We start from the raw sequence: 16,858 nt of genomic DNA on the forward strand, positions 1-16,858 counted from the left end.
GCAAGAAGAAGCTTTGCAAAGTAATAAAAACAATGAAGATAAGGAAAATAATTCGACTAGTATGAAAAATTCAGTTTTTGAAAAAACTGAATCAAAAAATACATATGCCGATTCTATTGAATCAAAAGAGGCAAGTGGCGAGGGGTCAGCTCGGCAATGCCAATGGATATGACTTGGGGTTTCGGGGAAAGATGACGATGGAGATTCCGGGAGCGAGATGGCACACGACGTATCCAGGTTCACGTTCACACGGTGGAGGATCGCTATGTCTTGTTAGCAGTCTAGTATATGAACATAGTTATGTTACAGGGAGCCGCCAGAGGTGGAAGCATTTGATGACGTTGGGAATCCAAGTGCAGAGTGTTGTGTCAGCAGAGTATTTTCCCCACAAGGTTGACTCGAGGGTTATATCGAACTCTCGGGGAACTAAGAGTATTCTCTTCTCTCTTCTTCTAGCAATCCTGCAAAGTAAAATAAAGCCTTGTGACCCCAACTCTACCATGTGGTTTTCAAGCACAAGGTTTCGTGTAAGTAAATAAAACACAAGTAAAAATAAAGCGAGTAAAACTAGATAAATTATAGTAACTAAGTAAAAGTTGTAAAGTGGTTGATTATTTTTGGTGTTTTGGATGCAGATAAAAAAAGTAATTTTTTTTTTGTATTTTTGAATTAAAATAGTGCAGTAAAATAGAAAATAAGATAAATGCAATATAAAGGTGTTTATTCTGATAAAAAGTGGACGGAAGTTCATGGGTTCACTTGACTATTCTCTTTTTTAAGTTGTAGTGGATAAGTAGTAATTCATCAATGAGATATGAGGATGCAAAATAATAACATGAGTAAGATAGCATTTATATGGGCATCAAATCCTAACATGGAGATGATGTGACACATCTCTCTTATACTCCACAAGAGAGATATCAAATATGCAATCTTGTATTAAGAATTAACAGAGTATAGTCATAAGTATTTTGACAAAACAAGATCATCACTTTTGCTTTGAACTAAACTCCGGACACCTAATACCTGACAGAGGGAGTTAGTACGTATAATATGGATCTGTTCCTGTTATTTTCCTAGCCATCTCCTGTTTTATATGAGAATTGTTCTCTGGGCATTTGATTGTTATTGCATGATGTCTGATGGCTGTTCAACTAGTTTCCTAGCGTTCTTCAGATCAACGCAACATGCAACAACAACAACAACAACATAGCGCTTGTAGAACTTGAATTGATTCTTTTTTTCTGTCTGTCAATTTGAACCACAGCGCCAGACAGGCCCAGGAGGCACGCCCCAATCTGTTGAGCACCTTCTTTTCAGTGTAGGAATCAGATGGACAAATTAGGAAATGGGTAGAGAGTAGCTCTGTCTTGGGCAGCATCTGGGACAGCAAAGCTTTCAACTGCTTGGTAATTCCATAAAGCTGCAGAAGAGGTGATAAATGGACAAGATCAACTAAAAAAAAATGGTACCATACATATCTTGGTGCTCAAGAAGTGATGGTTTTGGTGGATGGTGCCGATCAAATGTTCACATATATACAACACTTGAGGTCAATCTTGTTTTGTCAGGTAGACAGTGGAAGTGTGGAACGACAATTGCTCTTGGAAATACCAAACTGAATTCATAAGCTAAGTCTGCATACTTGTTTTCTTTAGACAAGGTTAATACAGATGCTGATTTTTTTGTGTGGTGATCAAGAAACCCATACTTCTGTCGTTGCTATTATTCTTGACTTCCCGTCATGAGCTGTGATGCTGATTCGCAAACTAACTGACCATGGAGTGCCAAACGGACTGGTCCGGCCCTAGGTAGAGTAACATTTAACTCTGCCTGGTCGCTAAATGAGACTAGAGCTTGCTGATATATAACCATGTGAAGCGGGACCAGATCTAAGCAGCTATACAATGTTTACCGTTGATAGAAAATAAAACGAAAAATAAAATGAATGGCAGCAGAGCTCCTGACTAAGGAACTTCCATCCTTCTGATGGGACGTATCTGTCTCTGTGTGCAAAGGACAAGTAGGCTCGTGTATGGATCTCAGCTCCGCACGGAGGTTAGGGCAGGGAAGGCCAGCCACCAAATGACTACAAGCTAAACGTCAATGGGGCAGAAAAATGTACCATGATCACCACAGCTGTCATTTGACCATTCTGCAAAACTAATACAGTATAACTAGGTTCCATACCATACTCCCACGTTTTTCATACCAGACTCAGCATAGCATGGTCAGTGAACAAACCATTCCGATCACCAACCATCATAAATGTAGGATTACAACAATTTCACTTAGTGCAAATCGAACACAACGAGAATTAGTCTTCTTATGGAGTCTAACCACTCATGTCCCAGGTTCTGGATTTGAACACTTAAGAGAACCTTTTTGAAGCCTTGGGTGCAAAGTACATAACAGCAGACGTGATGCCCAAAGCAAGGTGGTAGCTGCGACGGTGGGCGGGATCATCTCGCTTCAATCCATGCTCTATCTTCCTGCAGAGCAAGACATTTTTCAACTTAGAAAAATTACAGGCCAACATTGCACTGAAGGACAACTTGGCCCACATTGTGTAAGATATTACAAGCAGTACAGCGCAAATAGTTTTCATGTCATAGCCAAGACAATGCAATGAGCAGAAACTGCTTAGGCCCTGTTTGGATTGGGGGTAAACTTAGTGTGTTCACCGATATTTAGTTCAACTTTGAGCTAAATACCGGTGGCCACATTAATTGTACCGCCATTCCAAACGGCCCCTTAGGCCTTAAGGGAGGTATTTCCCAACCCTTGGGAGCAAACGGTTTTCACTAGGTACGATTTCGAGCTAGGCAATGAGACATTTGAATTTCAGACATGAACTTGAAAATTCAGACATCAAGAAAAAAAACTGCCCAATGCTTTGAATTTGAAATGTCTCCATCAATTAGAAAAATAAAAAAAGTAGTTATCATGGTTTGTACACTCATACTGGTCAATCATACTGAAAATTCAGACATCAAGATAAAAACTGTGGTCTGTAACCCTACATGAGACCGTCAGCAATAGCTTTTGTAAGTATCCTAGCGAGCACCATTTTATGCTGCTATAAGGAAAAGATGAAAGCAGAACGCTTCTTATAAGGAAAAAAAAAATGAAAGCATGCAATCAGTATAACTTTCAGTCCCCATTTCCCTATATTTTTTTCTCAGACATAGTGTGAGACAATGAGCATGCAGCAGAGGGATTTCATGGTATGTTCTGTTCAGTACATCTTCAAACAAAATACTACATCCCTACGTTAGGCTCCAAACAAATTATAACGTTACCAACCCTGATATAAGTTTTCTCATCTTAACGAATTAGAAAAAACACAACATTACCATATTTTCTGCTGTGTCAATAGTGAAACAGGGATTTTGTCAATCAATTAGACTACCAAACACAAGCAAGTTGTCAAACTGTGGTGGGCCAATAGTTAAACAGGTATTATTATAAAGGAATCAACATATGCAATTGACGCTTAGTGGTGCCATAATAATAAAACCATACGACATGCTTTTGTTTGTTTCATCTTTGAATTGCTATTCCCTTCAGATATCATTTCCACAATATATTTTACTATTTTGAGGTGATTTAACCCAAAACCTAGTAGGTAGCATGAGGTGAATCAACATGTGCAGTACGAGTCCTGATTTGTGTCGAGTAGAAGTAATTGGTACCTCTCATTGAACCTCCAAACCACACGTTGGCTCCTGGCGTTGGCCTCTAACTCTTGAATAGACTTGGAGATACTGTCTACCTGGATATTGACAGCCTTCAACCCCTCGACCTTCTCCAGCACCTGAATAGCATCACAAATCTTAGGCCATGTAGTTTCCAACGCAAACACTAGTCGACGCTAGGCCAATGACCGGGACTGCAGCGCATGGAGGCCAGCGCCCGTCCCAAGCGCCGCCTTGGATCGAATCACCAGTAAGAAAGGGGAGGCGCGGGAGGACAGGATATGCAAATACCGCCTGATAGTTGGGGACAAGGGGCCGGCGAGGCGTCGTCTTCAGTGCAGAAGCCAAAAATCGCACCGCCGACATGGTCGATTGCTGGCTAACTTCTCTGGCTCCTTCGTTCGTTTCGCTAGCTAGGGTTTCGGGTGCTAGTTTTATTTGGGTTTTCGGTTTCGTTGGTTTTCTTCGATTTCCTGCTGTTTTATTTTGTTTCCGCCGTTTTTTTTCCTTGGTTTCTGCTGGTTTTCCGGCTTTTGCCCGTCAGTTTTTTTGAACTTCTTAAAACTTTGAACATTTTTCAATTTTGAACCTTTTCTATTTGAACATTTTCAAAATTTAACATTTTATAAAGGGATTTCTATTTTCGTGCCCCTGGTTCGTTAATTGTGCTCAGTTTTCTCCAGCCTCTTAACTTTTCCTCAGTTTTCTCCTTCCTCTAGTTTGAAACCCCTCGGACGGGAGGGTTACCGTCAGGTCAGAGGCCTTACCGTTACCGTTAATTTGACGGGTGGGGCTGCACAGATCGAGGTGGGGCTGCACAGAGGGCAGTTCATCTCTGACCGTCTCGTGCTGACGGGTAGCCATCCATTTGTCGCTGACGCGTGGGCCGTTTTATTTTCCGATTGTATACTCGGTGCTGCCAATGACAAATGGGGCCGCTCTATAGGGCTGCCGCAGCCAATGACCAGTGGGGTCGTCTATTTTTCAAGAAAATACATATATAACCGCTCTGTGTGGCTGCCGCAGCCAATGACCAGTGGGGTCGTCTATTTTTCAGGAAAAGACATATATTACCGCTCGTGGGCTGCCGAAGCGAATTACCAGTGGGGTCTTCTATTTATTTAGAGAAAATTATATATTCCCGCTCTGTGGGGCCTCCGCAGCCAATGACCGCTGGGGTCGTCTATTTATTTAGAGAATATCATATAGAGCCGCTCTGTGGGGCCGCCTCAGCCAATGGCAGGTGACTATTTCGCAGCTTAATCTAAAGTGAATCTTATGCTAAACATGGTGCTTCCCGACGGTGACCTAGCAGTGGCGGCGAGCATAGCCGTTCTGACCATACCGATATCGGCATCGTTTGGAGGCTGTGGTGCTCGAATCATGGTGGAAATTGCGATATAATTTTTTAAATGCATAATATATAGCTAGATCTCTAAATCGATGCATATGAAGCTACATATATATTCTTGGTCATAATTCCCTTATCTAAAGGGGATGGATGCATGGCTTCACGTCGTCGTCGCTTTCATCGTCACTATCTTCGTCGTCCGAGTAGTAGTACATGTAATATTAATAGAGTCCATTTATTGCCTAATTCTTTCATGGAAAAATTTAGGTGGAATTTTCATGCAAGATATTAGTTATTAGCTCCGCCACTGATATTATGCAATAGTAACATAGTCTGGAAACGAAACGGAGGGCGAAATACATGTAGCCCCCATAATTAATCACATGCATCATATATGTGGTGGCAATGATGATAATCCACGTGGAAGCCATGGCAATGGATCAAGTGTATGTGAACGAAGAAGAGAGAGGCAGAACCTATTGACACAAGGGATAGCCGTTGTGGGTGTTTATAAGGGAGAGATGACCGTTGTAGGGGTTTACACAATAAATTAAGGAGGAGGTGACCGTTGTGGCCTTGTGGGGGTTTACACAATAAATTAAGGCTAGTCATAGTGCATAGTATCATATTGTTGTATCATGCATATGGTATTTGCCTATGATACTATCACTATAGTGGGTGGTATTATAGGGTAATATCATAATCTTCTAAATTTATTGTTTTGTAGAATCTCAATACAAAATGTGTGTACAAGATCTATTTAGATACTAGCACTATGGCCAGCCTAAGGAGGACATGATCGTTGTGGGGGTAGTCATCTAGGTTTTGTGTTTAGTCAAACTTGAAAGGATACGGATGTCGCCTAGAGGGGGGGGGTGAATAGGCGATTTAAAACTTTTACGAGATGGGCTTAACAAATGCGGAAAAAAACTAGAGTTTACTTTGTCAAGCCCAAAGCCTATATACTATGGTTCACCTATGTGCACCAACAACTTATGCTAAGCAATACAAGCAAGTATGTGATAGCAAGATATATATAACTTCAAGCACGATAGCTATCACAAGGTAAAGTGCATAAGTAAAGAGCTCGGGTATAGAGATAACCGAGGCACGCGGGAGACGACGATGTAGCCCGAAGTTCACACTCTTGCGAGTGATACTCTCCGTTGGAGCGGTGTGGAGGACAAGTCACTCCAAATGCACGAGGGCCACCGTATTCTCCTCGAGAATTCCCACCAAGAGGGATGTCCTCGATCCACTATGTAACCTTAGGGAGGTTACCGAACCCGCACAAAGCTTGGGGCTATCTCCACAACTTAATTGGAGGCTCCCAACAATATTGCCACAGAGGCCTTGCCCTTGAAGAATCTCCACAACTAAATTGGAGTCCCCAAGAACACCACTAAGATGCCACAAAGGCCTTGCCCTTGAAGATTCTCCACAACTTAATTGGAGTCCCCAAGAACACCACAAAGATGCCACAAAGGCCTAGAATCCGTCTAGGGTTCCAAGAACCCAAGAGTAACAACCTTCTTGCTTTCACCTCCACGAATCACCGTGGAGAACTCAAACCGATGCACCAAATGCAATGGCAAGAACACCACAAAGATGCTCAAGTCCTTCTCTCTCAAATTCCAACAAAGTTACAAAAGCTATTGGGGGAATAAGAGAGGAAGAACAAAGGAATTCACAAAGAACACCAAGATCAAGATCTAGAGAGTTCCACTCACTAAGAGATGGATTTGATTGGTAGAAATGTAGATCTAGATCTCCTCTCTCTTTTCCCTCAAATGGGGGCAAGAATCATGGAGGGATTGAGAGATAGTGCAAGCTTCTCTAGTTCAACAATGGAGGAGAGAGAGAGTAAGAGAAGCAACAGCCCAAGGAGGAAGAAGGGGGGTATTTATACCCCCCAAGAAAATCGAGCCGTTGGGCAAAAACAGGGCCGGATAATCCGCCCCCCGGATAATCCGGCCTCAGGGACAAAACCTGGTAAAAATCCGGCCAAATATCCGGCCCCTGTCCAGAGCCGATTTCGATTTCGAGGGGGCCGGATATTTCCGAAATATCCGGCCCGGATAATCCGCCCCGGATATTTCTGAAAAATCCGGCCTGGCAAAACTGCAGAAACACCAAAACTAAAATGGGCATAACTTTAGCATCCGGACTCCGATTTTGATGATCTTGGGCTTGTTTTGAAGCTAGGAACAAGCTCTACAAGATCATGCAGGAAACCATCATAGTCCAACAAGGGAGGATAGAAACAAATGATGAAAGGTTTGACCTATCTAAAAAAGACATACCGGTAAAACCTCCAATCTCGAAAATGCAACAAGTTGCCCGTGCAAAAACCATTCTTGATGAACTAGAGCTTGTCATGAGAATAAGCACAAGCTCTAAATCATAACATGGATAAGATCCAAATAACAACCAAGAAAGATGATGAATCAAACTCGAAAACGCAACAAGTGATCTATGCGAAATCCGTTTTCGATGAACTAGAACTTGTCATGAGAATAAGCACAAGCTCTAAAACATCACATGGATAAGGTCCAAATAACAACCAAGAAAGATGATGCAAGGATGCAAAGGTTTGAGCTCTCTCCGAACGATACGATCGAGTTACTCACTCGAGAGCCCTCTTGATAGTACGGCAACTAAACTATAAACCGGTCTCCAACTACACTATGAGATCGGTGAGAAAGAAACCCTATCAAGAGCAAACCTTAACCTTGCGCATTCCACTTGAGCTCGATGATGACGATCTTGACCGCAACAAGATGAAACGTCTTTCTTGCTTGTGCTTGCTTGGCGAAGTCTTGTGGATTGCTCCCCCATAATCCACCATGGGAGAGCTTCTTCTTCGGCGCATCTTCACATAACCATGACCACCATGTGGATTGCTCCCCCATAAACCACCATGGGAGAGCTTCTTCTTTGGCGCATCTTCACATATCCATGATCACCATATGGATGGCAAGACTCAAGCAAAGGATCTCTTCGAGATGGCTCATCTTGAACTTGCACTTCATTTATTCATTCTTCATCATGTTGATGTCTTGAAGTAACTTGAGGGCTCACTTCATCTTTATCTTCAAGACATACTTGACACTTGATATCCTTCATCAAATTCTTATTATTGCAACCTTGAAACCAACATATGGTTCAAGAATTGCCTATGGACAACTCCTACAAATATAACTCAATGCAAACATTAGTCCATAGGGATTGTCATTAATTACCAAAACCACACATGGGGGTTCCATGAACTTTCAATCTCCCCCATTTTGGTAATTGATGACAATCTCTTTGAGAGGGTTTATATAAGGAATTTAAGTAACAAATAAGTTGAATATATAGAGCAAACTCCCCCATAATATATGCATGTGTGAATGATCTTGACTTTCATTGCATATATTGGCATACAAAGCCTAGTGGAGTTTCCTCTAAATATTCAACTATGCAAAGCAACAAGATGCAATGCAATAAAGGCACATGCTTAAGCACAAAGCAAAGACCTAACCAAATTCCCTTAAACCCTCCAAACTTCTCCCCCATTGGCACCAATTGCCGAAATGGGTGAAAAATTTAGAAGGCCAATATAGTGAGAGTTCCTCCATAGCGTGTGCATTTCTCATAATTTGAGTGGAATCAAATGCACATATCCAATGACGAATATTCGGAAGAAATCACACTATAGATAGGATCAAAGATTGCAAAAAGATAACAAAGTCAAGAAGCTTCAACAAATGAAGCAAGCAACCAAATGAACCACAAAGAAGATACCAAAAGAAAGATAGATATTATGATAAGATCAAGAAGATTGCTCTAAATAATATGAGGAAGCTCCCCCAAGGTTTGTGCACAAAACTAGACAATTTGCATTGGAGTATAAAGTGCACAAACATGGAATCATCACTCCCATAATATCATTCAAAAACAAAAGATACCAAGTGAATCAAACTCTAATGATCACCACAAGATAGTGATCTAAATCAAATGAGGAAGCTCCCCAAGGTACATGCATAAAATAAAATGTTGCATTTGAATACAATATGCATAACATGGAATCCTCACTCCCTCATTATCATTTAAAACACAAACATTTTCAATAGATCATAGATAGAAAAATAAGCTTAACACTTGCAACAAACAAATGGTTGAGCAACAAGTAAGAGACATCATAATAAAAGGCTCAACCAAGAGGATATGTGAAAGGCATGATAAAGCATATTATAAGACTATTATAAGGATGAGCAAAAAGCATCATCATAGTCTTCAATGAATTATATTGCTTAGCATGACCAATCAACACGCAATAAATAAATAAGATATCAAAAGGAGATGTATCATCTCTTATGTGTATAAGTTTCTCTAAGTGGGCAATATCACAAAGATATTTATCCACAAAGAAACATGCACACACAAAATAGATACGCAATAAATATAGCATGATATCCAAGACGAAGTCATGCAATATACCAATAAGAATTTTTGCTTAATAGCATGGCCAAAGGCTCAATTTTATCTTATTGTACATTCATGAACTTCAACCACAAACATCTAAAATACATCACAAATATCAACAAGGGAAAGAAGATAGTTGGGATGCATTGAGAAAGTCAACAAGTATCACAAACGTGGATACCAAAAGAAATAACTAAATTTGCACTTTCATCTATATTGCACATGTGAGAGCCTTGAGGAATTGATATGCAATAAAATTGCTAGATAGGCATAGTTGGGATGGATGAATCATGAGCATTGATGGCGTGTAACTCACACGTTCGTTGGGAACCCCAAGAGGAAGGTATGATGCGCACAGCAGCAATTTTTCACTCAGAAAGAAACCAAGGTTTATCGAACCAGGAGGAGCCAAGAAGCACGTTGAAGGTTGATGGCGGCGGGATGTAGTGCGGCGCAACACCAGGGATTCCGGCGCCAACGTGGAACCTGCACAACACAACCAAGGTACTTTGCCCCAACGAAACAGTGAGGTTGTCAATCTCACCGGCTTGCTGTAACAAAGGATTAACCGTATTGTGTGGAAGATGATTGTTTGCAGAAAATAGTAGAACAAAGATTGCAAGAGATTGTATTTCAGTATAGAGAATTGGACCGGGGTCCACAGTTCACTAGAGGTGTCTCTCCCATAAGATAAACAGCATGTTGGGTGAACAAATTACAGTTGGGCAATTGACAAATAAAGAGGGCATGACCATGCACATACATATTATGATGAGTATAGTGAGATTTAATTGGGCATTACGACAAAGTACATAGACCGCCATCCAGCATGCATCTATGCCTAAAAAGTCCACCTTCAGGTTATCATCCGAACCCCCTCCAGTATTAAGTTGCTAACAACAGACAATTGCATTAAGTATTGCGCGTAATGTAATCAGTAACTACATCCTTGAACATAGCACCAATGTTTTATCCCTAGTGGCAACAGCACATCCACAACCTTAGAACTTTCTCACATCGTCCCAGATATCAATGGAGGCATGAACCCACTATCGAGCATAAATACTCCTTCTTGGAGTTACAAGCATCTACTTGGCCAGAGCATCTACTAGTAACGGAGAGCATGCAAGGTCATAAGCAACACATAGACATAACTTTGATAATCAACATAACAAGTATTCTCTATTCATCGGATCCCAACAAACGCAACATATAGGATTACAGATAGATGATCTTGATCATGTTAGGCAGCTCACAAGATCCGACAATTAAGCACAATGGGGAGAAGACAACCATCTAGCTACTGCTATGGACCCATAGTCCAGGGGTAGACTACTCACACATCACTCCGAAGGCGACCATGGCGGCGTAGAGTCCTCCGGGAGATGAATCCCCTCTCCGGCAGGGTGCCGGAGGCGATCTCCTGGATCCCCCGAGATGGGATCGGCGGCGGCGGCGTCTCTGGAAGGTTTTCCGTATCGTGGCTCTCGATGCGGGGGTTTCGCGACGGAGGCTTTAAGTAGGCGGAAGGGCAGGTCAGGAGGCGGCACGAGGGGCCCACACCACAGGGCCGCGCGGCCAAGGGGGGGGCCGCGCCACCCTAGGGTGTGGCCACCTCGTGGCCCCACTTCATCTCCTCTTCGGTCTTCTGGAAGCTTCGTGGCAAAATAGGACCCTGGGCGTTGATTTCGTCCAATTCCGAGAATATTTCGTTACTAGGATTTCTGAAACCAAAAACAGCAGAAACAAAGAATCGGCACTTCGGCATCTTGTTAATAGGTTAGTTCCAGAAAATGCACGAATATGACATAAAGTGTGCATAAAACATGTAGATAACATCAATAATGTGGCATGGAACATAAGAAATTATCGATACGTCGGAGACGTATCAGCATCCCCAAGCTTAGTTCTGCTCGTCCCGAGCAGGTAAAACGATAACAAAGATAATTTCTGGAGTGACATGCCATCATAACCTTGATCATACTATTTGTAAAGCATATGTAGTGAATGCAGCGATCAAAACAATGTATATGACATGAGTAAACAAGTGAATCATAAAGCAAAGACTTTTCATGAATAGCACTTCAAGACAAGCATCAATAAGTCTTGCATAAGAGTTAACTCATAAAGCAATAATTCAAAGTAAAGGCATTGAAGCAACACAAAGGAAGATTAAGTTTCAGCGGTTGCTTTCAACTTGTAACATGTATATCTCATGGATATTGTCAACATAGAGTAATATAATAAGTGCAATAAGCAAGTATGTAGGAATCAATGCACAGTTCACACAAGTGTTTGCTTCTTGAGGTGGAGAGAAATAGGTGAACTGACTCAACATTGAAAGTAAAAGAATTGTCCTCCATAGAGGAAAAGCATCGATTGCTATATTTGTGCTAGAGCTTTGATTTTGAAAACATGAAACAATTTTGTCAACGGTAGTAATAAAGCATATGTATCATGTAAATTATATCTTACAAGTTGCAAGCCTCATGCATAGTATACTAATAGTGCCCGCACCTTGTCCTAATTAGCTTGGACTACCGGATCATCACAATGCACATGTTTTAACCAAGTGTCACAAAGGGGTACCTCTATGCCGCTTTGTACAAAGGTCTAAGGAGAAAGCTCGCATTGGATTTCTCGCTATTGATTATTCTCAACTTAGACATCCATAGGGACAACATAGACAACAGATAATGGACTCCTCTTTTATGCATAAGCATGTAACAACAATTAATAATTTTCTCATATGAGATTGAGGATATATGTCCAAAACTGAAACTTCCACCATGGATCATGGCTTTAGTTAGCGGCCCAATGTTCTTCTCTAACAATATGCATGCTTAACCATAAGGTGGTAGATCGCTCTTACTTCAGACAAGACGAACATGCATAGCAACTCACATGAAATTCAACAAAGAGTAGTTGATGGCGTCCCCAGTGAACATGGTTATCGCACAACAAGCAACTTAGTAAGAGATAAAGTGCATAATTACATATTCAATACCACAATAGTTTTTAAGCTATTTGTCCCATGAGCTATATATTGCAAAGGTGAATGATGGAATTTTAAAGGTAGCACTCAAGCAATTTACTTTGGAATGGCGGAAAATACCATGTAGTAGGTAGGTATGGTGGACACAAATGGCTTAGTGGTTGGCTCAAGTATTTTGGATGCATGAGAAGTATTCCCTCTCGATACAAGGTTTAGGCTAGCAAGGCTTATTTGAAACAAACACAAGGATGAACCGGTGCAGCAAAACTCACATAAAAGACATATTGAAAACATTATAAGACTCTACACCGTCTTCCTTGTTGTTCAAACTCAATACTAGAAATTATCTAGACTTTAGAGAGACCAAATATGCAAACCAAATTTTAGCATGCTCTATGTATTTCTTCATTAATGGGTGCAAAGTATATGATGCAAGAGCTTAAACATGAGCACAACAATTGGCAAGTATCACATTACCCAAGACATTATAGCAATTTACTACATGTATCATTTTCCAATTCCAACCATATAACAATTTAACGAAGAAGAAACTTCGCCATGAATACTATGAGTAGAAACTAAGGACATACTTGTCCATATGCTACAGCGGAGCGTGTCTCTCTCCCACAAAGTGAATGCTAGGATCCATTTTATTCAAACAAAACAAAAACAAAAACAAACCGACGCTCCAAGCAAAGCACATAAGATGTGATGGAATAAAAATATAGTTTCAGGGGAGGAACCTGATAATGTTGTCGATGAAGAAGGGGATGCCTTGGGCATCCCCAAGCTTAGACGCTTGAGTCTTCTTAGAATATGAAGGGGTGAACCACCGGGGCATCCCCAAGCTTAGAGCTTTCACCCTCCTTGATCATGTTGCATCATACTCCTCTCTTGATCCTTGAAAACTTCCTCCACACCAAACTTAGAACAACTCATTAGAGGGTTAGCGACAATAAAAATTAACATGTTCAGAGGTGACACAATCATTCTTAACACTTCTGGACATTGCATAAAGCTACTGGACATTAATGGATCAAAGAAATTCATCCAACATAGCAAAAGAGGCAATGCGAAATAAAAGGCAGAATCTGTCAAAACAGAACAGTTCGTATTGACGAATTTTATCGAGGCACCAGACTTGCTCAAATGAAAATGCTCAAATTGAATTAAAGTTGCGTACATATCTGAGGATCACTCACGTAAATTGGCATAATTTTCTGAGTTACCTACAGAGAAAACAGCCCAGATTCGTGACAGCAAAGAAATCTGTTTCTGCGCAGTAATCCAAATCTAGTATGAACTTTTCTATCAACGACTTTACTTGGCACAACAAAACACTAAACTAAGATAAGGAGAGGTTGCTACAGTAGTAAACAACTTCCAAGACACAAAATAAAAACAAAGTACTGTAGGTAAAAACCATGGGTTGTCTCCCATAAGCGCTTTTCTTTAACGCCTTTCAGCTAGGCGCAGAAAGTGTGTATCAAGTATTATCGAAGGATGGGGTTTCTACAGCGGGGTGTGGATTTTTATCAACTATGCATATTATATTTTCTATGTGAGTTTCAGAGGCTCCCTTTTCATTAGTCTTGGGCTTGCTACTCTCATCAAACAAATCTTCAGGAACAATCCAATCAAAATTCTTTTCTAGTGCCTCACACATTCCCAAGAGCTTGCAAGGTATTGATGTTTTAATATCCCCCTCATAATTAACTTCATTAGTGTACTTTTGTCTATCCTTTTCCATCTTCTCAAGGGTACTGGCAAAGTTGGTATAAGAGCCTAGCATATTATATTTAGTGAAAACTTTTCTAGCTTCTCTCGCTATTCCCCCAAATTTTTTAAGAAGGGTTTCTAATACAAAATCTTTCTTTTCTCCTTCTTCCATATCACTGAGTGTAAGAAACATATGTTGAATCACAGGATTAAGATTAACAAATCTAGCTTCTAATGCGTGTACTAAAGAAGCAACAGCAATTTCATAAGTGGGAGCAAGTTCTACCAAGTGTCTATCTTCAAAATCTTCGACCATACTAATATGAGTGAAAAAATCTTCTATATTGTCTTTCCCAAGGATAGACCCTCGACCTACCGGTACATCTTTAAGAACAAACTTAGGAGGAAACATGATGAAATAAGTAAAGTAAATGCAAGTAACTAATTTTTTTGTGTTTTTGATATAGCAAACAAGATAGCAAATAAAGTAAAACTAGCAACTAATTTTTTTGTATTTTGATTTAGTGCAGCAAACAAAGTAGTAAATAAAACTAAGCAAGACAAAAACAAAGTAAAGAGATTGGGAAGTGGAGACTCCCCTTGCAGCGTGTCTTGATCTCCCCGGCAACGGCGCCAGAAAAAGAGCTTGATGGCGTGTAACTCACACGTTCGTTGGGAACCCCAAGAGGAAGGTATGATGCGCACAGCAGCAAGTTTTCCCTCAGAAAGAAACCAAGGTTTATCGAACCAGGAGGAGCCAAGAAGCACGTTGAAGGTTGATGGCGGCGGGATGTAGTGCGGCACAACACCAGGGATTCCGGCGCCAACGTGGAACCTGCACAACACAACCAAAGTACTTTGCCCCAACGAAACAGTGAGGTTGTCAATCTCACCGGCTTGCTGTAACAAAGGATTAACCGTATTGTGTGGAAGATGATTGTTTGCAGAAAATAGTAGAACAAGATTGCAAGAGATTGTATTTCAAGATAGAGAATTGGACCGGGGTCCACAGTTCACTAGAGGTGTCTCTCCCATAAGATAAACAACATGTTGGGTGAACAAATTACAGTTGGGCAATTGACAAATAAAGAGGGCATGACCATGCACATACATATTATGATGAGTATAGTGAGATTTAATTGGGCATTACGACAAAGTACATAGACCGCCATCCAGCATGCATCTATGCCTAAAAAGTCCACCTTCAAGTTATCATCCGAACCCCCTCCAGTATTAAGTTGCTAACAACAGACAATTGCATTAAGTATTGCGCGTAATGTAATCAGTAACTACATCCTTGAACATAGCACCAATGTTTTATCCCTAGTGGCAACAGCACATCCACAACCTTAGAACTTTCTGTCACTGTCCCAGATATCAATGGAGGCATGAACCCACTATCGAGCATAAATACTCCCTCTTGGAGTTACAAGCATCTACTTGGCCAGAGCATCTACTAGTAACAGAGAGCATGCAAGATCATAAACAACACATAGACATAACTTTGATAATCAACATAACAAGTATTCTCTATTCATCGGATCCCAACAAACGCAACATATAGGATTACAGATAGATGATCTTGATCATGTTAGGCAGCTCACAAGATCCGACAATTAAGCACAATGGGGAGAAGACAACCATCTAGCTACTGCTATGGACCCATAGTCCAGGGGTAGACTACTCACACATCACTCCGGAGGCGACCATGGCGGCGTAGAGTCCTCCGGGAGATGAATCCCCTCTCCGGCAGGGTGCCGGAGGCGATCTCCTGGATCCCCCGAGATGGGATCGGCGGCGGCGGCGTCTCTGGAAGGTTTTCCGTATCGTGGCTCTCGGTACTGGGGGTTTCGCGACGGAGGCTTTAAGTAGGCGGAAGGGCAGGTCAGGAGGCGGCACGAGGGGCCCACACCACAGGGCCGCGCGGCCAAGGGGGGGGGCGCCGCCCACTTCGTCTCCTCTTCGGTCTTCTGGAAGCTTCGTGGCAAAATAGGACCCTGGGCATTGATTTCGTCCAATTCCGAGAATATTTCGTTACTAGGATTTCTGAAACCAAAAACAGCAGAAAACAAAGAATCGGCACTGGCATCTTGTTAATAGGTTAGTTCCAGAAAATGCACGAATATGACATAAAGTGTGCATAAAACATGTAGATAACATCAATAATGTGGCATGGAACATAAGAAATTATCGATACGTCGGAGACGTATCAAGCATGATTTAAAATACTTTCCAACAAATACACTCATCTCAAATAACTCTCATTCACAATAAAGAGGTTTCATTAAGACTTTTGCAAGAAGCACAACATTTGCAAATCAAGAGATTCATGCCAAGATGCAACCATAAGGTTGGATACAAGAAAAGTATGCGTGAGAAGATACTTGTTACTGAGATAACATTGGTGTGGATGTAGTAGATATGTGTTCGTTGACCATCCTAGCTTGCCTCAAGTTACCATTGAGTCACCACTTCTTTCCAAGAGTGAGACAAGCATCCAATGCATATCCATTGTACCTAACACAAAGGTAAGTACAAAATGGTCCCCAAACTAATTGGGTCCAAAGTAGTTAGACACACTACAACATATAGGACAAACTCCACAATACTATGTGCATATAGATATGA

At 41.2% G+C, this 16,858-nt stretch overlaps 1 protein-coding gene across 1 annotated transcript; it reads right to left on the reverse strand.

Annotated features, from left to right (window-relative positions):
- Positions 1-2,127: 2,127 nt before the first annotated feature.
- On the reverse strand, positions 2,128-4,156 carry LOC127309650 (uncharacterized). Its single transcript, XM_051340421.2, has 3 exons — positions 3,990-4,156; positions 3,696-3,817; positions 2,128-2,492 (listed from the first exon to the last, which is right to left on the reverse strand). Exons 1-3 carry the CDS (start codon positions 4,062-4,064, stop codon positions 2,372-2,374), a joined length of 318 nt encoding a protein of 105 aa, XP_051196381.1. The 5' UTR covers positions 4,065-4,156; the 3' UTR covers positions 2,128-2,371.
- Between the last annotated feature and the right edge of the window lie 12,702 nt (positions 4,157-16,858).

Source organism: Lolium perenne, chromosome 6 (genome assembly GCF_019359855.2).
Source record: "Lolium perenne isolate Kyuss_39 chromosome 6, Kyuss_2.0, whole genome shotgun sequence".
In the NCBI taxonomy this organism is placed as follows: Eukaryota; Viridiplantae; Streptophyta; class Magnoliopsida; order Poales; family Poaceae; genus Lolium; species Lolium perenne.